Raw genomic sequence first — 25,327 nt, forward strand, 5'->3', positions numbered from 1 at the left:
GGGCTTTTTGGGTAAGCCACTGCATTGCTCATTTTGTGTGCAACATTAAATTAAAAGTATCACACGGAGGTCTTCTTTTCAGCTTGTGTTATTATTGCAAAAATGCGTGTTGTAAATGTGGCTTTAACTCCTTATGTAATTGCACACATCGCTGATGTTCTTCCCACTCTGTGCACATGCTTTTCTTCTCCTTTGTCTTCACAGAATTCTATCGGGTCCAGGTTTATCTCCAGTGTTCAGGAGGAGGGACAGGGTCCATGTGCCCCATTGAGGCCTTAGAAGAGGATGTGGCGAAGGGGCTCCCCGGTACCCACTGGGTGCTGGGCAGAGTGTCGGTTGATCGTTCAACACACTGGGCCCAGCTAAGCGCTGCCCTTAGCCACACCTTCACATCCCACCTCCAGATCCTGTGTGGAGAATCTCAGATGGCCACAGAAGAGATGCAGCGCCCCCCACTAGGCCTCAGTCCTGCCAGTATCGCCTCCGTCCTCATAGGTGAAGAAACACTCTATCCTGTTCTCTGTATTTCTATCCCTCTGTTGTTCCTTCACTGCTTTGTCTTCCTTGTCCTTCCTTTGCATCTTTGCCTCATCTTTCTCACCTTCCTAACACACTTAGAATTCTTACATCTGTTTTCTTTCACTCTTTACTCTTTTTTTTCTTTTACCTGCCATATATCCTTTCTTCATCCTTTCATGCACTCCCGTCCTTGTGTACATCCTTTAATCTTCCTTGAACTTGGTGTCACTTGGCTCAGTAATCTTCTCAAAGCAAAAGGAAAGGACAAAGAATAGGACTCATCTGTGTTTTCGTTCTATTGGTGTAAAAGCTGCTACTCTTTCATGTATCTGCTCTATTACAGAGGCTGCATGCCCTTAAATGGGATAAAGAGTGCGATAGGGTTTAGCTTGTTGTGCATCTGTCTCATTTAAGTACAGATTAATGTCGGCAGTGGCTGTCCTTGCAGTGTAAAGGTAACAAACTCCTTGAATTAATACACTAAAACAAATAGAAGCTTCGTTACGGTCATATGAAGTAGTCATTAGCCACTGTATTGCATTATTTTTCTAAAACTGCAAACTTTTGCTTGCATGAAGTCTTTTTTAGCTCTGATTGTAGTAAATTTGCAGTCCGAGCAGTAACACTGCTATCAGTGGGTGTACTTTGGCTACATGCAGGTAAAAAGTCCATATGGAGAACAAACCATTGGCTATCACCTAAAATAATTAGATTTAAAAGCACAACTGGAGAACAAACAATGACTGTCACATCTAACAGGATTTCCTGGTCTGGTTGTTCATTTGGAGATATTTACTGATTACACCTGAAGCTAAAGTTATTCAGTCAGTCAGATCAGCTACATCAGCATGTCAATAAAAACAATTTCCAAGGTTTTGTCATTAGTTCAGTTTCTTACTTTCTTACTAGTTAGTTAGGCTTTGGGTGCTATTTTTATTGGAGGTTGAGCTCAGAGGTTTTGGAAGGATTCTTTACTATTGTGCACTTGAACAAAATTAGAAATTTCTTATCACATCCTTATAAATGCATATTAAATTTGAAAAAAGGAAGGATTGGGTGGCATTGTTTTGATGTGCTCAAGAAAAAAACATTCTGGGTTCAAAATTTCATGCATGCAGTGGAGGCTTTCAGCCTTGGCAGAGATGTCCATCCCCAGACTGCTTGTTTTTTATTGCTACAAACTAGTCCAGAAGAAAAAGTGGACAATTTGTGTAAAAGCATTCTACTGAGTGCTTGTAGTCTGTATAAATGTATCCACAGTAGAATCTTTTATCAGCTTCCTGTATGTTCAGCTGTAGCCATCTGCTGTGAGACTGTATTTGTTTGGCTTGATGCTCAGAGCTTCTCACATGATTTTTTTCTTCTTCTTCTTCTTTGAAATAATGAATATTTAATCTTTTGGGAAATGTGGAGAGTCTATGTGCTGCGCCTATGTTTGTGTCCTTTTTGGTCCTCAAATGTCACCCTATGAAGCCAGTCCTTTCTTGAGCTTGAGGCTTATTCAGGGCTAGAGTTACGTGTGTGCGTTTGTGTGTGCGTGTGTTGCAGTAAAGGTCCCTCTGAATTCCAGACTGATAAAAAGGAAATCGATGTCCTCGGCCAGCAAAGGACTGCTCGTCTCTTTGCTGTAGTCTCTTGTTACACCTCTCTGTCACACATTTACTGTCTCTCGTGCTGTATCTGTCTCTAAAGAGGCTTAGCGACTGCTAGGCTTCTGTGTGTGTTTTGGGGCTGATGATGAAAGAAAGCATGAGCAGAAGAGGGATGCATAATGCATGAAGTTGGGGGGGAAGGGATCGAAGAAAGGGGAGGAAGACGGCAATTTAGGAGAAAATGCCAGTCTTCTGTGTCAACCGGGATCAAACTTAAGACACAGAGACACTTTTTGGTGTCTGACTTTCTATCTGAGAGTCTCCATCCACGTCTCATTTGTTTCAGCACATCGCATACATTTCCCTTTGTGTTTTTGTTGCTCAATGCTGGGCTTTTTAGCGGGGTGTTTACATTGAATACCTTTATGTTGAGCGCCGACTTCTGCAACTATTTACACGTCTCAGTTTTTGTGATTTATTGTTTTATTAGATGAGTGAAATTTAATGACGTTATAAGTTGAGAGTTGCAGAAATATTCTGCACAAGATCAAATTGCTGCATTTGCGGGGAATTCGATTAATATAGCTGATTAAAAAATTAGGGACAGACGCAAATCTGCTCCAAGTAAGGATGTTGGCATTGATGACTTGCTGATACAATGGCATTTACCTGTATCGGTGCTGTTGTGTCACAGCAAAGATGGCGTGATGATAGTATGAAAAACCTTTATTTAACAGTTTATGATTTAACAGTAACATGACATTTAACTGTTGTTTTTGTTTGCCTGGGGCAAAAACAGAATGAATAGCAAACACAAACAGGGAAACTAAACTATTGGTATCTGAATATTTGAATACTAATCGCTTAGCTTTAATCTTTGTTCAAATTTAAAATCAGAAGAAGAAGAAAAAAGACCGCTCCCAGTATTTAAATTGTGAATCTGTTTTTCTTTGTGACATTTTTGAGCTTTTCAGAACACCTAAAAATGGCAGATATGTGTTCCTTTTAGATTCAGATGTATGTGTTGCTTTCCTAATTTCTGTTTTTACTGCAACTAAATATTTTGGGGGTTTGTACTGATGATTATTGCTATTTTTACTAATTAATTGAAAAATGTACAAATAATCATCACTAATCAGGTTAGTATCAGCTACTGCCAGGCTGGTCTGGGAGCAGTGTTAGTCCCATGCCTTACATCGTTCATTTGTTGCCTTTGCTGTGGAAACTGTTGCTGCAGTAGTGTGAAAATATTTTTTTAAATATAATTTTAAAAAAGGAAGTTGGATGTCCAGTCAGTGAGAAAACTCTCAACCCTTTTCCTGAACAGTTTGTCTCTGGGTTGAAGTGAAAGTGTAGCTGAGTCTCAGTTTGCAGTACAAATGGAGACTTGTACAAAAGCACAAACTCTAGTCAGCACAGGGCAATTTAGCCCCAACTTCTGGCAGTTTTACTGAACAGTGTTCATCGAAGTCATCTGTCATTGGCTCTTTAGGTGAAATGTTAGCCTCACAGCTGCGTTTTAATGTCCCCAAACTTGGTGACTACAGAATAGTATTGCAAAGCCACTACAGTAGTACAATCCTACAAAAGTTGCAGTGCTTTTGTACTACCACAGCTTTACTACTACTAATAATAATAATTTAAAAAAATGTGCCGCACTGTTTTTATATTGAACTTTTTACGTGTTCCACATTCTTTAGTTCACGTTCACTGAATGTTTATTCAGCCGGCAGTGGGACAGCTTTCAGGGCAATTGCATTAAGCTGCTCCTCCCCTGATGTTATGAGAATTGGTTAATACGTATGAAGCAGTGCAGTTACTGGTTCGGTCGGAGACTTCTTCCTGTGTCAGAAGATTTCTTCCTGAAAGGTTTTCTTCTGCAAGTGCTTGCTTGCAGGAAAATGCTGCAAGCATGTTATATGACTTGAGCGCTCACAGTAAGCATAGCTGGGGTATACTTTCATGTAATATCAATTTGAACCACAAGATCAGGCAATGAATCAACATAGTCATAAAAATAGATTCTTATTTATGGTAAATGGACTGGTTCTTATATAGTGCTTTTCTACTCTGTCTGAGCACTCAAAGCGCTTTATACACCCAATCACACCCATTCACACAAGCACTTCTAAGCTTAAGTGCTAAGTATCTAACATTCATACACATTCACACTCCGATGGATGCATCGGAGAGCAACATGGGGTCTTGCCCAAGGATATTTAGCATGCAGACTGGAGCAGCCTGGGATCGACCCCCCGACCTTCTGGTTAGTGGCTGATCCGCTCTGCCACCTGAGCTACAGCCACCCGTTATGACAACAGGGAACGCAATCAAGAGCCACAGTGTCTTGGAATGAAAAAATAAATTTAAAAAAAGTTTAAAGAACAGGAGCACTCCTGAAAAAATGTCAGCACACTCACTGGTAAAATATTGCCCCCTGGTGGTGAACATTTTGTTTAAGGTTATTGTGACGCAAACTGGGACGATCGGAGATATTTTGAAATCAATAAAATGATTTTTGTAATTATAATTTTGTTTTCTTTTACATGAATGACATTCACAAAAACATTTGTATTTTATTAAAATACTTAAATTCATGGTTCGTGTCTGGTGGATCAGCTGGCTGTTGCCTCTGATCTTTTGGCGTTCTTGCCCTTTGGCTGCGGAGGCTCCATCTAGGGAGGGCATGCGGTTATCATCAGGACATGTGGCCTTGGTTCTTCAGTGCTGATGGGGGGCTGTGGGCGGTCCGGGTCTCCTGGGGGGTGTTGTTATGGCTTCCCACCCTCATTATCAAGTACGTTTCGTGACAAACAGTCACACCCACACACACAGAGAAGATCCTATGTTTGTTTGTGCATCTGTTATTTTTTCAGTAGCTCTTTGTCTTTTGACTGTTGCCAATGCACCAGTTGGTGACCTGTTATGCTTTATTTGCACTTTCTTTTATTCTCATCATTTCTCCTGTTTTGCCCATTTTTCTTCTTTCTACTCTTTTCTTCCGTCTCTGGCCTTGTTATATTACACGTATATAAAATTCCCATCTTCTAATACACGTATGCCACAAATAGGCAGAACAGATAAGGACAACTACATAACATGCTGATAAACTACACAATAGGCTGCTTATAATTGTGTATGCAGTCCTTTTGTGTCACCATATGAGTAAACTGTTTGTTTAACAACTGTGTGCTCAGATTGTGTGATTGTAATGGGTCTGGTTTTATTTTTTCTTCCAGGAGATACTGAGTGGTTACCAGGTCAGGAGCTGCCTGTATCCCCCTGGGACCTGGTCAGGAAACCTCTCAGCCAGTGCATCACCATCCGCCTCAAAGGTAACAAAAAAAAAAACGCAACACGAAAAAACCTGGCAATCAGAGTCGGTGCTCATTCAGCAGCTCAGAGCACACACCAGAATCAGAGCTGCCATCACTGGTAACAAATGCCATTTGGTGGATGAAAGGGCCCAACAAATCTGTTTGGATGCATTTGCAGCGTAGGCAGTGTTGTAACAGGCTCTACCTACTGAGCCGCACCACATGAAGGAAAACTCTAGCCAGAACATTTTTCAGAATAATTAGTCTCATGAAACAATACCCATTTTAAATGTAATGTTGAATAAATAAAAGATTATAATTAATCAAATTCACTATTTGAGTGATGCAACACCAGCTCTGTGCTCAGGCCTACATTTAAGTCACGATCCCTACACAGTGAAATACAACTTTCAGCTTATGTTAGCAGGTATTAATGATTTCTTTAAGCAGGGTGGAATGATTGTATAGCAAACATCTTTAAAAACATTCCACCCTGGAAAAGGAACAGTGCGATCTTTAGATCATCATCACCTGAATCTTTTTTGGTCTGTTTCTTTAAGTTTGCATCCAGGATTCCTATGTGTACTGTAGACTGTGTGACTAAAGCAGTTAGTTGACACTTTTGTGTGCTTTTAGCAACGTCTGGTCTGTATTCTCCTTCTGGCTTTCTGCTGTATCTACCATCAGATCTAAGGAAATTCAATTTAGGTTGATCCTGAAATAACATGCATCCAAAATCTCTCTCTGTGTGCGTGTTCTTTTACATATTTAATCATAACTGCTTTCTTTGAGCTACTGAAAGGTTTGTGCTTCATCGCTTTTCTGCAGCCACGCTCACTGATCCTTTTTAAAAAAAAAAAATGACTGCAATAACCTTTTTAATCAATGACAAAATTCCCATGGAAGTAAATAAAACAAATAAAGCAAATACTCAGTGAGCAGATGAAGGCTGAAGCTTTGGCTTATTACACGTTCTTTTTTCTTTTTTTTTCACACAGCACATTTCAGACAGCAACGCTTTTGATATCATATATCATGATATCACATATCATGTAAATTATGCTCTCGAAGCTTCAAAAAGCCCCAAATCCTGAAAAAAATATACAAATTTTAACTATCAGAGGAAATTTGGAAAACAGCCTCTACCACAAAGCATACCGAGCCCCCCAGACTCGTTTTCTTTTTTTCAGATTAACAGCAGAAATGTGTCGGTCCTTTCATATTTCATGGTTTTTGGGAATCCGGGACAGGACGAGACTGAATCAGCTCACTTTTTGGAGCAGGACAAATCATATGGAATCTGAACCTGTCGGTTCTGATTGAGTCCAGACGTGGTCCCATATTAGATACGGCTCTAACTTTGATGTTTCGTTGTCTACATTTCTTTGTACATTCTTCACTTTAATGCACGTGAGATGCTGGCAGACATACCTAAAAGCAGGTTTTGATGTCTTGAAATATCCTTCACATTATCATCCCAACGATCCAACTCCACAGTACTGGCATACGTACAGCCTTATTTAAATAGCTTCTGTTTCTGTTTTTACTTTGCCCTCACAGCCTTCGACTCATTGCCTGCAATTGCAAATTATCTTGTAAATGACTCTGTAAACAGAGACAGCTGACTTCACTGACCCCTGTGTTTACTCCTTATGAAGGGCAGACTGGGACAACATCCACAGTTTGCTTTTGAAGCAAATGATCTTCTGTATTTTATATGAAAGATCGTAAAGATTTAGATTCAACTAATGTTTAGATATGTTAAATATAGTGACAAAGCTTTCAGAGATTGTGTCGAGAATTATTCCAGTTCATCTAAAAACTGTGGTTTAGGTGAAAATCTTTGAGGAAGGATGAGTGACTGAGATTCCTCAGCGTGTGGATTTAAACCTCTCACAACTGTAATTCATCCCGCTCACTGGCAGAAAGCATTAAGAGCTATTAGTAAATATCCACATAGACCATACCCTCACTCTGCTCTGATTTACTGACAGCAGTGTTTACATTTACTGTATTGCAGGCCTGTAGCTAAAAGCACTGAGGAAATAAATAATGTGGCTATTAAACATGCTGTTTTTAGTTTTTAGGACATTCTTATTCCAAGGGCACCTTGAGGTTCGGCTCGCATAGAGGAGCCTCGCATGTAAAGCAGATTGGATTTGAGGATTTATTTGTGCGTCTGTGGGTTTTTTTTTGACAGGTCTGTCTGAGTCATGCCTCGATGAATTGGCTCTGGAATCCCTCTTCCCCCTGCCACTGCTGCACAACTATGTCCGCCTGGTAAGCGCGCACATTGCACACATTTATGCAAATACACACAAAGGAGTGTGAGGGATTGGGGGGATTTGGTGAGTAAGATGCTGGAAAAATACAGAGGAAGTGATACACCATTAGTGAGAGAGATGGCAAAGAAAGAGGAGTGGGTGATGGACAGATGAAAGGAAATGGAGGGTGTGATTTTCTAGCAGCTATGCTGCCCCCTGCTGGCTGCATCAAAAGCAGGCATTTTGTCATCACAGATGTTTGTTTTAAAAAGGGGGGGAGGAGATAATAGCATGTGTAGATAAAAGAATCCATGGCAGAACCCCGTATACAAGCAAAATAATTTGAATGCTTAGATTCGTCCAGCAGCTTTTTGGATAGAAAAGGCTGCTGGTTGTGGTGTAATGGTGTGGGGTGTGTCTCCACAGCCTACCTGAGTATTGTCGCTGACCATATCTATCCCTTTATGACCACAGTGTACCCATCTGCCAGCAGGACAATATATTAGTCACTCAAACTGGTGTCTTGAATGTGACAGTGAGTTGACTGTATTCAAATGGCCTCCACAGTCACCAGATCTCAATCCAATTGGAATTGTTATTAAACAACAGGATTAAATGTAGACAGACTGTCATGCTACCACATTATTCTCTCTTCTTGTCAGCTCAGTCTTTGCCTGTTTCTGTGTCTGTGTTTAGGTGGAGCAGTATGGTAACCTCATCTTTCATGGGCTTCAGGGCAGCTGTCAGGAGTACATCGCCGGTCTGGTTGCTCACTACATCAAGGTACCACGGCTTAAACGCTGTTTCGGAGCGCTGCGCTCTCAAAGAAGTGCTACAACCCCTACTTAAAACCTGACCACTGTGTGTGTTCAGCCAGTCATGTGAAGGGAGGTGTAGTGTTGAACAGCTGAATGTGTGAGAGAACATGGTCTTACTTTGAAGTAAAGTTTCATGAAAGCAAATTCATTCATAGCTGAGGTGTAATTGTGTGTTTCTTCCATGTCAGGGAGTGCTGACAGTTAAGTCTGAGGAAAATCTTCTACTTTACATCTTTAAACAAAGTTGCATTTGGCTCTGTTGCACAGGCTGATGCAATGAAACCGAAATTGCTGGCAAACAGTAATGCAATGTCTCATTACAACATGATGAAACACACCAAAGGCTAGCCACTGGTCCTTCCCACAGGCCACAGATTTAATAGGGATAGAGGGAACTCACACAGTGGAACTCAAATTCATCATCAGTGATGCTTTTTTTTTAAATTCTTAAATATTTGGCCAGCACATGGACAAAAACTGTTTGAATCACTGCTGCTTTCACATTGACACGTTAGTCTGGTAATGGCATCAGAAACTGTATTTTTCCACGTGCACACAAAAGAAGATGTGGCTACATGAAAAAATAAGGTTAGGTTGAAGAATTGTGAATTAAGAACAGAAGCCGAACTGTCCGACTGTTAAACTAGAAAGTGAAATTCTCACTCATAAGAGCGGTATTAACCATTACCTACATAAACACAGGGAATCATGTATATGAAAGCCCTGTACAGTGTCTTGTGTCTAATCAGTCATGTGGCAATCGTCATTCTTCTGTATTTGTGGTGCCTGTTTTGATGATTTCCTTGCTTTAGTAATAATTATTCCTTTTTATTCATTTACTTATTGATTTCTTTTTTTTATTAAAGCTGTGTATCACAATGAAATGCCACGATATTTAAAAAGCAAATGAAGGACAGAGGAATATCTTTGATAGCTCTGATGTGGAAAAGCCCTTTTCTCTCATTCAGAATTTCCTCCTGCTCCATTTCACTCGGCACATAGTAACCGTACATTTCCTTTGTTTCCATGACAACGGGCTCCCTTCTTACCTCTTTGTGCTTCTTCACTCATCTCCCCCCACCCCACCTCTTCTTTGTATCTCTATCAGTCGAAGCAGAAGGCAGGGGGGCTCAGCTGTGACGTGGTGAGGGTGGAGGTGGAAGAGAGCCTGACCAAAGAGCATCTGCTTGAGACTTTCATCAGCTGTGGTAGGAAAACACACGAGCAGACACACCGATGGAAAGCTTCATATTTAAAAGTCATGGTTTAATTTAATCAGCTACATTTATTGCACAAAAGAATTTTTTTTCTGTCTCTTTATGGTTGATTCTGGAAGGGTCGGGTGGGAGGAAATCACTCATTCTTCCACTCTCAAAGTGCCTCAGATCAACTCACAGAAATACAGCGATTTAAAGCAGTGACAACATTTAGGATCGTGCAGTTTCCCCTGTCTTTGTATTGATGGTGCTTTATGTTGTATTGCTGTTTATTTTCCTTCCTCCTCTTCTTCCAGGTTTCCTGGTGCCAGCTGTGGGGTCAGGGGTCAGCCTACCAGCTCGACATACTGGTCACTGTGTGATAGTCCTGCTGGAGGGACTGGAGAAAGCTGCATCCCTAACAGGCCTGCTTGGAGACCTCTGCCACAGTCTGGACAGCAGGAGCGCTGCTTCATCACTGGTCCTGAACACTGGTATGGCTGCAGACAGAGCCTGTAGCACAGATACAGACAGTGTAGTAAAGCACACACACATAAGGTCTGGTGTCTCATACATAGGTGGAGGAAACTTTTATGTCAAACGTTTAGTCCCACTGCTGTTTGAAATTTGGTACCAAGAGGCACAAAAATCCTCTTGAATCCCTGCGCTAAGCCCAGCAGTAAGTTGACTGATTTTGGGGGTGGGGGTGGGGGGGTGTATGAGTTTATATGGGATCAACTTCACATTTGGTCAGTCTCAACTGCTGACGTTGGCCAAGCTAAATTACAAAGCTTATGAGTTCTCGTTGAAGGGCATGTCCAAGGTGCCATGGAAAGTTTCGATCAGAGCCCTGTCATTGCAGCTTGCAGCTGTAATTTTAATTTGTTTTGTACAAGAGTCTGTGCTCTTCGGTAAACAGGAAGTCTTAAGTGGGGTTTATAGTCCTGCAAGTGTGTCTGTCTGTACACAGCTTTTCAGACAGAAGGGGACAAGGGGTTTTCACCCACACGAGACACGCAGCCGTGCACTCTTTCAAGATCCTGACTGCATGCCACTGGAAGTGGATGACATATGGAACTGCCTAACTTTGATTGGTAGGTATGTGGGCCAGAATAGACCAGGTAGTGATAGTGGAGTTCACCGAGAAAGGGAGAACGGCAAAAAAGCGTAAAAGATCATAAAATAAAGCATGAAAAGCACAGACAGTGACTGCAGTGGACACTTTTCATTGTTTTTAACACTTCAGCTCTTTGTATGTTCGAACTTCACTCTGTGGCTGACTCACGGACCACAGACTGGTTGTAGGACATACTTTGTACACCGCCTCCATCTGACAACATAGCTCACTGCAGGCAGACAGGCAGGCCCTAGAGTGGAGTGGACAGCGAACGCGCTCCCTGTGCTCAACCACAAAACCAACAGTCAGATAATAACAACAATATAAGAGACTGACTAGGAAGATGATGCCAAATAAATCAGCTTTTTTGTCTTGTCCTTCCTTCCCTCAGGTCCCCACCACTTCCGAGAGGGGAACTTTCTGATTGCAACATTATCGAAGCCCCGCCTGCAGGGAGCAGAGCTTCGTCTCCAGCAGCATTTCCGCTGGGTCACTTTTCGTTGGGATCAGGAGCCACTGCACAGCCTGCTGGGAAGGCACCTCCGCAAAAAGCTGCTTCACAAGGTCGGACAGAGGTTTAGCTGCAGCTGCCAGAGAGACTGCATCATTTTGGTGGATGGCCAGATCGGTTTTGTTTTAATCACAACCAAAATTGTGTTGTTGTTTTTTTTTCCACCTGTAATCCCAAACAAGCTCAAATGTTAGGAAATGGATCATTAAGAGTAGCACAGGGACACGTGATCAAAAACATAGAACTGTTCACAGGAAACCCAGTCTGTGATATTCCTTCCCATATGTCCTTTTGATATTTCACTTTAGCCACATGGTGTTTTATCATAAGAGCAGAACATATTCAGTTCTGTTGCCCTGCTTCTTTCCCCCAGATGGGGACTGGACTTTGGTCTCCTGATGGCGTCATGGAGCGGTTGGTGTTGTGGGTGAGCCAGGTTTGGCAGCAGCTCAATGCCTGCCTGTCCCGTCTGGGGACCCATGAGGCTTTGCTGGGCCCGCAGCTCTTCCTGTCCTGCCCTGTGGTCCCAAACAACGCGCAGGTCATTGTAAGGTGTGTGAACATGTCTCTATCTAGAAAAAGATTATAGTTTGTTTCCAGTGCTCATTTGTGAAGTGAAGGAGTTATGCGATTTGAATTAAAGCTGAAGCCCTGCACTGTTGATTGTTTGACCTGTACAGAGGCACAGTCCCCCTCTTGGTGAGAGTAGTTTAATTTGCTGTGATGAAAAACACAAAATCAGTGAATATTTGTACATAAGTGACGGAATTACTTAGTAGATCTGTTGTAAATGAGCTTTTAGTTGATTTGGTTACATTTTAAAAAGTGCTGCTTGCTCTACACATTAATGATTTATGATTGTTTCCATATAAAGTGTTTATCTTTCTACCTTCATTTATGATAAATGAACATTCTAAACTGAACTGAAACGACCTCAGTGTTGACCAGATAATCTGCGGCCAGAGGAAAAAGATCAGGAAACGACTTAAGGGAAGAACTATGAAGTGTGTGCGTGCTTGGAAGCTTACATGTTTGCGTGTGTGCACATATGTGCAGGTGGCTGGCACGTCTCTGGAATGCTGTGGTCGTCCCCCGTGTAGAAGAAGCCATCATCTCCCGGGTAACAGCCAAGCGCTCCTCCTCTTCCACCTCTCACTCTCCAGCCCCCTCATCACAACGACCATGTCTTAGCAACTGTGGGCTGAGTGCTGGACAACAGGCTGTGGTGAAAGCCGCTCTCAGCATCCTGGTCAACAAGGCTGTACTCCTGGGATGCCCCCTGCCTCGACACGGTGCGTGTGCGTCACATGTGATGTTTGGCTGTTGATTCACTCAAGTTCCCAAAGGAAATAAGTGAGCAGGGAAAAAGACATGACATGAGATTAAAAATGCACTGATCGACAGTGTTTCCCTTATTCCTCAGAAATCGACAGATACCTGCTAGAGTTTCAGGGTGGCACGTTCCCTCTGTCAGCTGTTGGCCCCTATAAAGGAAGCATGTGCGGCGGAGGAGGTAGAAGGGGATGGGACAGTGGCAAGTTGAGACGATCCAACACCAGCCCTCGGAAGAAGGGAAGCCCCGCCTTGAATTGGAGCAGCAGTTCCTTCAGAGAGGGTAAGAATGCTGCTCTGCATTGGATCACAATGAACAATGTATTTGTACTTGTGGGAATATTCTTTTAAAAATCTGTCATTTTGGAGGGGCAGGTTTACTTGAATAATTTAAAGGTATCAAGGCGTGATTGTATTCTGTAAGTGTTAACTAAAACTGGTCCATAACAGTAAAGTAACTGGTGGCACCACCCGGCACCTGATTGTGGATGCATGCTGTTGTTTTTAACTTTGTTATCTACTGCCATCGTTCACCTTTGCTTTTGTCCAGGTTGCAGCTGTAAATGCTTTTTTCGATGATTTTCCTGATTAAATAAAAGTTGCATTGGTTCGCTGGTACCATCTTATGGTACAAACTGGTATTACACGAACGTGCGGCCCAACCCAAGTGCAGACGATATCTCTTCACCACAACACATAGATGTTTTCGACATTGTGTCATAGTGGTTATTTCTTCACATTCAGACAGCTTTAATTATTTTGTGTTTTAAATGTAAAATCATTACACTGTGACGTTCTGGATGTAACAGAGCAATGAAAGTCCTCAGATACTTCAGATAAAGCATTTTTTCAGTCACATATAAAGAGCTTGTTAAAATACAATGCGTAAAGCGTTAGATTTAGACATTTGAAAGCCCGGATTAAGGACACATGTCTTCAATCTCCACAAGGTGGCACTGTTTACCAGCCCTAACATTTGCTGCCTGCCTCTTCTTTTCTCCTTTTTACTCTGAAGAAACCACAAATCCCCATCTTTTATATTTGAAAGCAAGTTGTTTCTAATTAAAACTATTGGTAGGTCTGTTTGTGTCCACGTGCACAGTTTGTGTACTCATCAGCTCACCTTCCGTGTTTCTATAGATAAGCCTTTTTAATAAAACCCAGGCTTTTGGCTCTGTTCCTGTTGCCATTTAAGTGAACTGCCGTTTTTCATGTCGTATGAATAAAGCTGTACATTAACCTATGATTTCAGGTTCTCTCTCGAGCTCTGATGTCAGCTTGATCTCCAATGGCAAAGTCCAGAGGTTGGTTCTGTGTCTCATTAATATAAATGTGCAGCAGTGGTAATAGCATTAGCATCAGTACCTTATATTAATATGTGGACAGACAGAACCTGCAAACATATTTTTATTAAATAGCTTAATTAAGTAGTTGTTACAGTAGGTTAGGTGCCTTTGCATATATATTTTGTAAAAATTATTGTTACTATTATTAATTTTTTAAATTGTTATACTTTTTTAGACAGCCCGAAGGTCTGTCTGTTTTCTCTGATGATGAGACCGATTTGATCAGAGAACTGCAGACGATGTGCTCCAGCAAATCTGAGCCAGACATCACTAAGGTACTCACACTCACAAGCCTTTCTCCACTCACTCACTGACACAATGGATTTACTCCGACTCTAACTTAAAAGAGACGTTTCAATGCTGGGAAGTCAGTTATATTATCAATCCAGTGGAAATGTGCCGTTAACAGTAATTTATGACCAGGGCTAACTGAAATAGTGGGGAGACCGTTGACATATAATTTAGTGCTGTCAATAGATTTAAAAAAATCTAACAAATTAATCGCACAATTTTCTGTAATTAATCGCAATTTCTTGATCAATAGCCTGGTTGCAATTAAATTTTTTTCAACTATATATTTAAGCTTGTAACTGATATTTATGCAATATAATGAAGTAAATACAGAATAAACACAACGATTGGATGCTTAAATTCAAAGAGAATTTGAATAGTTTTCTTCAATCTTGTAGCACAGATTCTCTTCTGTGAAATACAACTTTTTAAAAACCCTACATACTAACAGGTAAGTATGCACTAATATATAATATATGTATTAGTGCTCTCAAACAATTACAATTTTAAATCAGATTCATCACAGGGTTACTGTGGATTAATTTTGATTAATCACAATTAAATATCATTCATTTTTATTCTATATTGATCACATTTCATTTTGCATGAGCAAACAGACTCGAGAAAAAGGGAAAATATACGGACTTAACATGTTTATTGAACATCTTGAACATTCGTGTTAACAAAAAGAACTGTGTAAACATTTATCCACTCTCACTCTTCGTGAGGCACTTCAAGTCCTTGAAACGTGGAGCCAAAGCTATGTAAAGCGCCTGTTCTCAACGATATTAATAGGTCTGCAGTTTGTTGCAGTCCACTTGGCAGTTGTGTCGGTCAATATTTGCGAGGTAGACTTACTGAGTCCCCGATGCTCCGTGAGTGGTTTGTCGCAAGCTGGGTGACCCGTTAGCTAAAGTCCTAGCAGCATACCCGACTAACGTATGCTTCGCGTCAATGTGATATTTTTTTTAATACTCAAATTTCCCATCGAGAGGTGATAAACGCCAATGTGCGTTTATCATCTTCCATATTGAGTTGATTGGTTCAGCTGCCCGTCACTACCAGATCAGCTGCCCATTTGCGAAGGTAACTCTACTTGGACAAACTGCCTGAAATGCGTTGACAGAAACATTTCAGGGATTTTGAGTCATTCTGCAATTTTTGACATTAATTGCGTTAAAATTTTTGATCGCGTTGACCGTGATGGCGGATTAATGTGCGTTAACACGTTCATTTCGACAGCACTAATAATTTTATATAAATACTGCATGTGAAATGTTGTCAACTACTGACTTTTGACCCAGGAAGGTTTTAAAAACTTGAAATGTACTTCCCACCATTTCAGTAAGAACCTAAAGTTCACTGCACTGACATATAGATCGCTGCTGAGTGACCAGACTGGTATTTAATGCTAAAAATGATCTGGATAAACTAAAATCATTTTAAATATAAGGACTGTTTTGAATTTTGGGGTGAACATGTTTTTTTTCAGTGAGTTACTGCTTGAAGTGTGGAACTCATGGACATCAGATACTGTGTTTCATGCCTAGAAACACTCTGCCAGGCCTTTCCTGTCGCTGCCTTCAGTTGTTGCTTGTTTCTGATCTCTGTGCTTTCACTTGTGTCTGCAGTAACAATGCAAAGCATGTTCTGTTGGTTTGAGATCAGCCATTGAAGAAGATCATATTTTTGCAGCTTATAAAACTTTTGGGTTGCTTTTGCTGTATGATTTGGGTCATTATCCATTTCCACAGTGAAGCACTCTCTGATCAGTATTGCAGCATTTGGCTGAATGTTAGCAGAGAGTAATTGCCCTGAACACTAAAGAAATCCTCCTGCTACTTCTGTGAGCACTCACATCATTACACATTAGTGGTCCAATTCCACTGGCAAGCATACAAATTTCCCCCTCATGCTGGACAGATACTGTGGTATTCTTTGGATTATGAACTGTTGTTTTTTTTTTCTTCTCCATACTTTTCTCTTCTTCCCATCATTTCTTTTGCTAGCTTTCTGATAAGTTTATTGTGGTTTTGCAGCATAATGATAACCTCATGAAACTTCTCATGAAACCATACCAATCATACGTCATATGTAATTTGGCCTCACCTGACCATAAAACTGCTGGTCAGCAGGTGTCCAGCGACTTTTGAGCCTATGAAAATGGCTGTGTAGAAAAGTAGGGGGGAAAAGTCAAAACTTACACTCCTCCAGGTATGAGCTGCTGCTTGAAATACTCTTCTCTATCTCTTACAGATCTCTCACACCAAAGATGACATGATCCTGTTCTCCAGCTTGCCCAGAGAAGCAGTGCTCCCACGAAAGGCTGAGCAAGAAACCGCAGTCCAGCAACGACCACAGATGGAAAGAGTAAGAGGCAAAGGCGATTAGCAGCTTAACACTGTGATAAATAATAGTTATAGTAAATAGCATCAGAAAGCAATGAATACATTAGCCTGTGAGTCAAACGCTAGTGGTGGTTTGATATTTAACGAGACCTGTTCCAGTTAATTTCCAACTCTCTAGTTTTGTTCTTTCACTCAACTAAAGCAACATTGCACAATTAACAGTTGTAATTAATCCTTTATTTATCTTATAATGGGCCTTGGTGGAGCCTTGTGCTGATCCGCTCACTGAAACATTTAGCTCCTCTCCTTTTAAACCATCACTATAACTTTTGGCCCTCCACTGATTCTAAACGGTCTTGCAGCAGGTGCAAACCACACTTTTTGATGGAAAACAGAGGAAGAGTAGAAAGCAATGTCTGAATGTAGCTGTGCAGAGCAGTCTGAATCCTGAGCTTTTGGCTTACTCTTGCTGCTAATCCGTCTACTACACCACAAACAGGTTACTTATAACTAGAAGTAGTAAGAAGCAGTAACTTGATTACGTTTCACATCTCCTCTGTAATTTCATGCATTATTGCCCCCACCAGTTTTGTCCACTGACATGAAAACGTTAAAGCGTGCTCAATCTTTGATCCCGCAGACCGTCAGTCAGTCCAGCCGCAGCTCCAACCAGGTGTCTGTCCAGAGCAGCGATCGACGATCGGGCCCACGTGTCAAATCACAGCTCCCCATCGCCAGCAGCCGAGGGCAGCACACCCGCGTCTCTGCGGCCACCCCAAGCAGCAGCAATAACAATAATGGCAGCAACAGCCCCAGCCGAATCCAGACGCCCCACAGCCGCAGCAGAACTACAAACAGCAGCACCAACAGCAGAACAAAGCAGGCTCCATCCAGCAGCAGCAGCAACAACAACTACTACAGCAACATTGACAACAACAACCAATCACATGAGGAGATCTGGATTCTCCACAGAGACCTGCATGAAAACAAATAGACATTTTCTCCCTCCTCCTCCCCACGATTCTTCCTGTCATGATGTAAAGACTAAGTACCTGACAACCTTTGACTCTTAGTATTTGTACTTGTTACTAGTACTTGTTACACTGTAATACAGTTGTGTACTTGGGGACCATAGTTTCATTCTATTACAGTATTTGAATTATGTGATTGCTTGGGGTTAAAGAAAAGTGGCTTCTCGTGTGTGGGAAACAACACAAGGTAATGCAGCAGGTTGTTTTACTGTTGCCTTAATTCCAGTGCATCAACCTGCAGCAAGTACGTGACAGTATTCAGAGACGGGTTAAGAACTGACTCACCTATAGTATTTAACCTGCCTCAAAACAGCCCTGGCACAGTATTCTTGTGTACTTAAAGTGAAATGCTGTACTTCTGAAGCCACTGAGTGTTTTTGGATCAAAGAAGGAAAAAGCAGGTTTTTTCTCTTTCTTTTGTTTTTGTTTTTGATTTTTTTTTTTTTTGCTTTCTTTTGGGTATTAAGTATTTTGAAATATTCACGTGTTTTATCTTTAAATAGTTGCAAGGTTGGTTAAAATACTGTTGAAATTAATCAGGGTTTTACCAAATATTTGTACATAAGAATTAGTAAGTCTAAATGCTCTATAGATCGGTGTATGTGGTATGTGGATGCTTGTACAGTGATATAAATCTTAAAGCAAAACAGCTGAGAAAAACAGGCTACTTGTATATAGTGTTTGTAAATTGAGTTTTGGTTCTGAGCCCTTCACTTGTTTCATAGTGAAGGTGGTTGTGGCAATAAGTAATAGAACTGTAGAAATACAGGATGTCCTCTGTCAATTGTAAGCCATAATAAATATTTTCAAAGCTCATCAGTTACCCTGACTCGTGTTCAGCTGATCCCCAACTCTGTAATTCACTTTTTATTCACGCTTCCCATTATTACTGTGTGTGTTTTTATTTTTAAGGACGTTTTATCGGAAGCGTTTATGTACATATATATAAATATATCTATACATATGTACAGGAGAGATTTTAGGCAACATATGATTTTGATCTGTACGATAGCTGTTTGAAGTTTAAAGAATTGTCTTTTTTGTCAAGCACAAGAATTAAACACAGCACTGTCAAAACCCCCGTCAGCCTTTCTCGTTTTTTATTTGTTTTTGCTTTTTCTTGTTATTGTTTTGTTTGTTTTTTTATCTGCATTTTTTAAAACTGGCACACTGAGTCAAAAGACTTAAGAGTTGACCAACCATGTCATAAAATATGGTGAATTGTATCAAGTATCAAGTGTTTTTAAAAAAATTTATATTATTCTGAATATTTAATATTTTAACACCTCTCCTGACTATTAATTATTTATTTATTTATGTTTATTTATTACACTGTCCTTATAGTTGTTGGGCTATTTACAAGATGATGAGTAGTAGTAGATGTTTGAAAACTACTACTATATATTATACTATATTCACGAAGTCACATTTAGTGAGACTTCTGTATGGTTTATAGTTTTTAAATCTTCTGTGTATGTTTGTAAATCTGGGTTATCCAGAAAACATTAGCTTCACATAGTTTCAAAACAAAGATGACTCATTCAGAAGTTGGAAAACAGGAGCTGTATCCATCTTTTAAATGGTCCATTGTTAATACCAGGACACTTCAGCTTTAGTCAATAAATCAGCAATATAATGCGAAATTTTCGGACATATCTCAAGACTGAAAGTTCTTTATTGCCGTTGTAAAAAAAGAAAGTATACAGTTTATCAGAATCATGGTCTGAAGACTTTGTTGTGCCATGAGGAGCACTGTAAACTCAGTAATCTCTATGACAACCTGGCGTCCACACGAGCAGAGGGAAGAGAGAGGCCTCGGACGGAGCTTCCACAACCAAAGGGGCAGGAGCAGAACCAGAGGCAGTGGGTAGCCAAGGCCGCCCAGCCAAGGGGCAACAATAATAATAATAATATACAGTGGCTTGCAAAAGTATTCGGCCCCCTTGAACTTTTTCACATTACAGCCACAAACATGAATCAATTTTATTGGAATTCCATGTGAAAGACCAACACAAAGTGGTGTACACATGAGAAGTGGAATGAAACTCATACATGATTCCAAACATTTATTTTTTTTACAAATAAATAACTGCAAAGTGGGGTGTGCGTAATTATTCAGCCCCCTTTGGTCTGAGTGCAGTCAGTTGTCCATAGACATTGCCTGATGAGTGCTAATGACTAAACAGAGTGCACCTGTGTGTAATCTAATGTCAGTACAAATACAGCTGCCCTGTGACGGCCTCAGAGGTTGTCTAAGAGAATGTTGGGAGCAACAACACCATGAAGTCCAAAGAACACACCAGACAGGTCAGGGATAAAGTTATTGAGAAATTTAAAGCAGGCTTAGGCTACAGAAAGATTTCCCAAGCCTTGAACATCCCACGGAGCACTGTTCAAGCGATCATTCAGAAATGGAAGGAGTATGGCACAACTGTAAACCTACCAAGACAAGGCCGTCCACCTAAACTCACAGGCCGAACAAGGAGAGCGCTGATCAGAAATGCAGCCAAGAGGCCCATGGTGACTCTGGACGAGCTGCAGAGATCTACAGCTCAGGTGGGGGAATCTGTCCATAGGACAACTATTAGTCGCGCACTGCACAAAGTTGGCCTTTATGGAAGAGTGGCAAGAAGAAAGCAATTGTTAACAGAAAACCATAAGAAGTCCCGTTTGCAGTTTGCCACAAGCCATGTGGGGGACACAGCAAACATGTGGAAGAAGGTGCTCTGGTCAGATGAGACCAAAATGCAAAACGCTATGTGTGGCGGAAAACTAACACTGCACATCCCTCTGAACACACCATCCCCACTGTCAAATATGGTGGTGGCAGCATCATGCTCTGGGGGTGCTTCTCTTCAGCAGGGACAGGGAGGCTGGTCAGAGTTGATGGGAAGATGGATGGAGCCAAATACAGGGCAGTATTGGAAGAAAACCTCTTGGAGTCTGCAAAAGACTTGAGACTGGGGCGGAGGTTCACCTTCCAGCAGGACAACGACCCTAAACATAAAGCCAGGGCAACAATGGAACGGTTTAAAACAAAACATATCCATGTGTTAGAATGGCCCAGTCAAAGTCCAGATCTAAATCCAATCGAGAACCTGTGGCAAGATCTGAAAACTGCTGTTCACAAACGCTGTCCATCTAATCTGACTGAGCTGGAGCTGTTTGCAGAGAAGAATGGGCAAAGATTTCAGTCTCTGTGCAAAGCTGGTAGAGACAAACCCTAAAAGACTGGTAGCTGTAATTGCAGCAAAAGGTGGTTCTACAAAGTATTGACTCTGGGGGCTGAATAATTACGCACACCCCACTTTTCAGTTATTTATTTGTAAAAAATGTTTGGAATCATGTATGATTTTCGTTCCACTTCTCACGTGTGCACCACTTTGTGTTGGTCTTTCACGTGGAATTCCAATAAAATTGATTCATGATAATATTTGACTAATCAGATTAAAATGTCAGGGATGTAACATTAACTAAGAACTGGGTTAGAGGAAGGGCTATGTTCATATTTAACATAGCTACATGTCAAATAATACTATTAAAATAATGAGTTAAGGATATGCACCAATTAAAAGAATGTGAACGGGAGAAGGAGGCAAGGTCCACTGAACTGTGAATTACACAGAGCCACCATAGTAAGGTCTAAGCATTGAAAATGACCCATAGCTCGTTTCCTTTAAATTATATGGGTGTAATGATTGGATATATATACAGCTTTACATTTGGTGTTTTTTTTAAAGGATGTAATGAATATGTCGGTCACTATAAGATCCAAAAATGAAAATGTTTTCCATACAAACATCTGAGAAAAAGAACACGACCACATCTGAATTCTCAAAATCTTTAGTTTTACTGGAAATATAGTTGATTGACAAATACATTTATACATTTCTGGACATCTCTGCCCATTTCCTATGAGTAAGAAACAGTTTTGTTCTTAATTTATAATGTTAAAAAAAATGTCAGTTAACATATTGAGGCATTTCTTCAAGGTACCTTCATTTACTGCAGCGGTGCTTTACAAAATTATAATTCAAAATACAATGAATGTTAGAAAAGTCTAGAGCGAAGAACTGAGAAATCGTGAGAATTGATAAACAAAGAAAACCAACATGCTTTGCAATTGTACAGCAGTAGCTCTTAAAAAGTTTCTCTCACATTTCTTTTTATTTTATTTTATTTTTTTTACTTTGGACAAATTACCAGCTTCTCTCCATAAATCATAAAACAATAGCGGCTGAGAAATTAAAGATAATTGTTTTCAAATGTCATTATTCTACTTTTCATTGAGGATTTGACATGAAAGTGCAGATTTTTTAATTGTGTGACTGTTTCCGTGCTGTGAAAGCTGGTGAGTACCTCAGGGTGTCTCTAAAGTGCATACGCATAGAAAAATAAGGGTATCAGAGTCATCACAAACTATTAGCGTCAGCCAACAGCGTCACTGTTTTGTGGACATCAGTTAAGTTACTTAAGGGTCAGACTGACTGACTATAGACAGAAGGAATTTGGGACTATTTGCTTTATTTAAAAGAAAAATCCAAAAAGACACACAAAGCCACTGCAGAAGTCTCATTTAATGAGCTGCTGTTATTGCTCTTGATCTCCTAGTTTGGCACATACAGCCACAATAAATAAAAAGTAAAAGCCAACGAGCACGTCATTAAAATCAATCCTTTGCACCAGACACCTTGACATTTTTCCAGACTTGTGCGTCTTGAGCCGTTCCTAGGCAGGTTTTACAGTGTGATAGGATGCTTTGTCTTTCTTGGGGAGGCTATGAGGTGGCCTGGAGGCTTCAGCCCAGCACCAACATGCTGGTCGAGGATACATCAGTATGCCTTTGGAGTGCCTGTGTGAGTGCTGCTAAATCTCAGAGCAGTTCTAACAGCAGCTTCACCACATAAATGAGGAACTTATAATGAATTATAGTATGGTTATAATTTGATTCTTCAAAACTATTGAATAACATTTGCTAATATCAACAGTTACGTTCAGTTTGACTTGTTCAAATTATTCCAGTCTGGTGTGGAGTGTATTGTCTCACTCTTGCTAACTGCTTGGCTATCGGGATGCCTGCTATACAAGTAAAAATATAAATAGTGGGATTTGAATGGCTGCCTTTGGGGACTGTGTAGGGTGTGCATGAAGACTCCTGCTTGATACTGATACATTTTGGTAAAACAGAAGAACATCTGTTCTTGTGATTGTTCTTATTTTTTAACGGTTCCATATGCCAAGAATAGAGAACAAAGTATGTGGCCTTATTGTTTTCCTGTTTGCTCACAATGCTCAGTTACATGCTCCACACTCATTCAAAATGCATCTAAAAAGTCAGGCTTCTACAGTGGCTGTTATTAGACGTTCAGTCTGAGGTGCTCCAGTGAAAATGAGCTGGCTGTTAGCCAAAATGCTTTTCAAAAAAAACAAACAAAAAACTGCAACTGAAACCAATAAAAATCCTGTTTAAACAACAAATCATGCAAAAAGACAAGTATGGATTTCTTTCCCTTTTTTCAAAGCAAGTGCAGAAGAGCACATCTGTGAGAACCATCTGAACTCAATGAGCTCATGTACTGTTTGTTCATCACTGAAACCTGCCAGAGCTCTTTAACGAGCTAAATAACAGTGTCCACTTAGTCAGACTGAACCTGGACTCTGGTGCATGCTATGATGTGCTTTGTTTACATGTCAGCTCTTTGTAAGTCATACGATTCTTCCTCTATTTAGCTGGTCCCTTTCCATACTCTTCTTTATCTTCCATGCAGTGTGCTTGTGAAGCCTTTCATTCACACACGCACGCACGCACGCACACACACACACACACACACACACACACACTGATTTTCCTTTAATTTAGTGGCAGAATTCACCATTGCACACATTTTCTTTAAAAAAAACAAACAAAAAAATAATACTCCTAAACTTGCATTTGTGTTATTCTAATGTTTGAGACACCTGCAATTAGAAGTTTTGCATCTGTACTCTCATCCTTCATATTTTGCACTGTGCACACTCAGTCATGTTCAGGCAACTTTTAAACATGCCTATTCTGAGGTGGGAGCGACACAGTGGTACAGTGGTTAACACATCACCTCACCTTCTTGCTGGCTTCTCTTTTTGTGTTGAGCATGTTCTTTGGGTTCCTCAGCATCTTCCAGTTCTTTCCCACAGTCCAAAGACATTCGTGTTAGGTTAGCTCATGACTTTACTGGTTTTAGATGTGAGTGTGTGGTTCACTGTCTCTGTGTTAGCCTTGTGATGGAGTAATAACTTGTCCAGAGTGGCAGGTTTTACTCTGCTTTGTGATACAGCACTTTGTGACTGCTTCTTTGTGAAAAGCTCTCTGTAATAAACTTTACTTACTTATTATTGCTTATCCTGCCTTTTGCCCTATGTTGGGATCGGCTCCAGTCACACCTTTGGTAAAAGGTTAATAAAATAGTAGGTAGCTGGACTGTTTAAGTAATTTAGGACATAGCTCTTTTTTTAATGTGTGCAAAGCTTCATAATCCTGGTTTTACTTTGTGACAGTGAAGTGGATCTCAGCAGCTATGTTTGGCTATGAAAAATGTGGCTTCAATTTCTGTAAGACACAATTCACTATTCTCCTAAGAGTGGGTAAAATAATATGCCTGAGTTGTCCAAACTGATTCAGATTCTGTCATTATGGCCTCGTCAATCTTGCTTCAGAAATTAACCCCAAATCATTGGTCTTCAAACAGCTGTTTGTTTGTCCCTGCAGGTGTGTATGCGCATGTGTGTTTGCAGCTGGCCAGTTAGAGTCTCGTGTCATGGACTTCATCTTCTGCTTCCTCTGGCAGTGAGGAGATCTTGGCGGTCTGTGGCGTCGGCCTCTTGTTGGAGTTAAGGCGGTGAAGCGTTGGGAAGAGGCGGAGCCGATCGGCTGTGCTCATGGCCTGTTTGAGGTGACTCTTCTCATTCATGAGCTTCTGAATGGAGTCGTATGTTTTCATGGAGCTGCCTTCAATCATCTGAACAGGAGGGAGAGAGGAAGGAGAGGCAGCTTCATTTTGTTGTTCATCAAAATGTTCTTTTTTTTCTGTAAAATATGCCAACTCACCAGAAATGTAAAAACAAATTGCCGCATTTATATATATTTGTTTTATTTTGAAAACTCACGTATGGAAAAAGTAGTTTATGTGCAGGGTTATTATTCTGCAGATAATAATTCTTGTCCCCTGTAAGGAAGTTTTGACCTTCCCATTAAGGCAACACGATTTGTTAGCATTGCAAACAACCCAGCACTTTCAAGACCCGCAGCATGAGGGAGTGTTGATAGATGATCTTACAGTGCTCTACTCGAGTTTCATAAACTTCGACAAACGTATGAGAGCAACTCAGAAATAAACTTAGACCAGAACTTACCAGGAATGACTGACAGTCCGTCAGTGGATCCACCCTGTGTTCTGACATGATGACGGTGCAGCCTGAAAACGCCTGTTTCAGTGTCTTCCTCAGCACCTTCAGTGTTCTGTTCACACACACACACACACACACACACACACACACACACACACACACACACACACACACACACACACACACACACACACACACACACACACACACACACACACATTACTGTTATCAAAGGCTTTTCCTTCACTGCTATTGCATTAGT

At 40.7% G+C, this 25,327-nt stretch overlaps 2 protein-coding genes across 2 annotated transcripts in view; one reads left to right on the forward strand and one right to left on the reverse strand.

The window, feature by feature from the left end:
* Positions 1-18,759, forward strand: part of cttnbp2 (cortactin binding protein 2) — a 102,808-nt gene extending 84,049 nt beyond the window's left edge. Inside the window, exons 10-23 of the mRNA XM_080876021.1 lie at positions 205-495; positions 5,351-5,446; positions 7,629-7,708; positions 8,389-8,475; positions 9,619-9,718; positions 10,024-10,200; positions 11,215-11,387; positions 11,708-11,886; positions 12,391-12,626; positions 12,758-12,949; positions 13,919-13,970; positions 14,188-14,287; positions 16,560-16,673; positions 17,292-18,759. Of these exons, the coding sequence (XP_080732147.1) occupies positions 205-495; positions 5,351-5,446; positions 7,629-7,708; positions 8,389-8,475; positions 9,619-9,718; positions 10,024-10,200; positions 11,215-11,387; positions 11,708-11,886; positions 12,391-12,626; positions 12,758-12,949; positions 13,919-13,970; positions 14,188-14,287; positions 16,560-16,673; positions 17,292-17,645 (2,231 nt within the window). The 3' untranslated portion in view covers positions 17,646-18,759. The remainder of the gene's footprint in view (positions 1-204; positions 496-5,350; positions 5,447-7,628; positions 7,709-8,388; positions 8,476-9,618; positions 9,719-10,023; positions 10,201-11,214; positions 11,388-11,707; positions 11,887-12,390; positions 12,627-12,757; positions 12,950-13,918; positions 13,971-14,187; positions 14,288-16,559; positions 16,674-17,291) is intronic.
* Positions 18,760-21,524: 2,765 nt separating this feature from the next.
* The window catches only part of cftr (CF transmembrane conductance regulator), a 48,031-nt gene continuing 44,228 nt past the window's right edge, over positions 21,525-25,327 (reverse strand). Inside the window, exons 26-27 of the mRNA XM_080875773.1 lie at positions 25,072-25,177; positions 21,525-24,677 (exon numbers count right to left, since the gene is read on the reverse strand). Coding sequence (XP_080731899.1) covers positions 24,462-24,677; positions 25,072-25,177 — 322 coding nt within the window. The 3' untranslated portion in view covers positions 21,525-24,461. The remainder of the gene's footprint in view (positions 24,678-25,071; positions 25,178-25,327) is intronic.

Source organism: Rhamphochromis sp. 'chilingali', assembly GCF_963969265.1.
Source record: "Rhamphochromis sp. 'chilingali' genome assembly, chromosome: 2".
NCBI lineage: Eukaryota > Metazoa > Chordata > Actinopteri > Cichliformes > Cichlidae > Rhamphochromis > Rhamphochromis sp. 'chilingali'.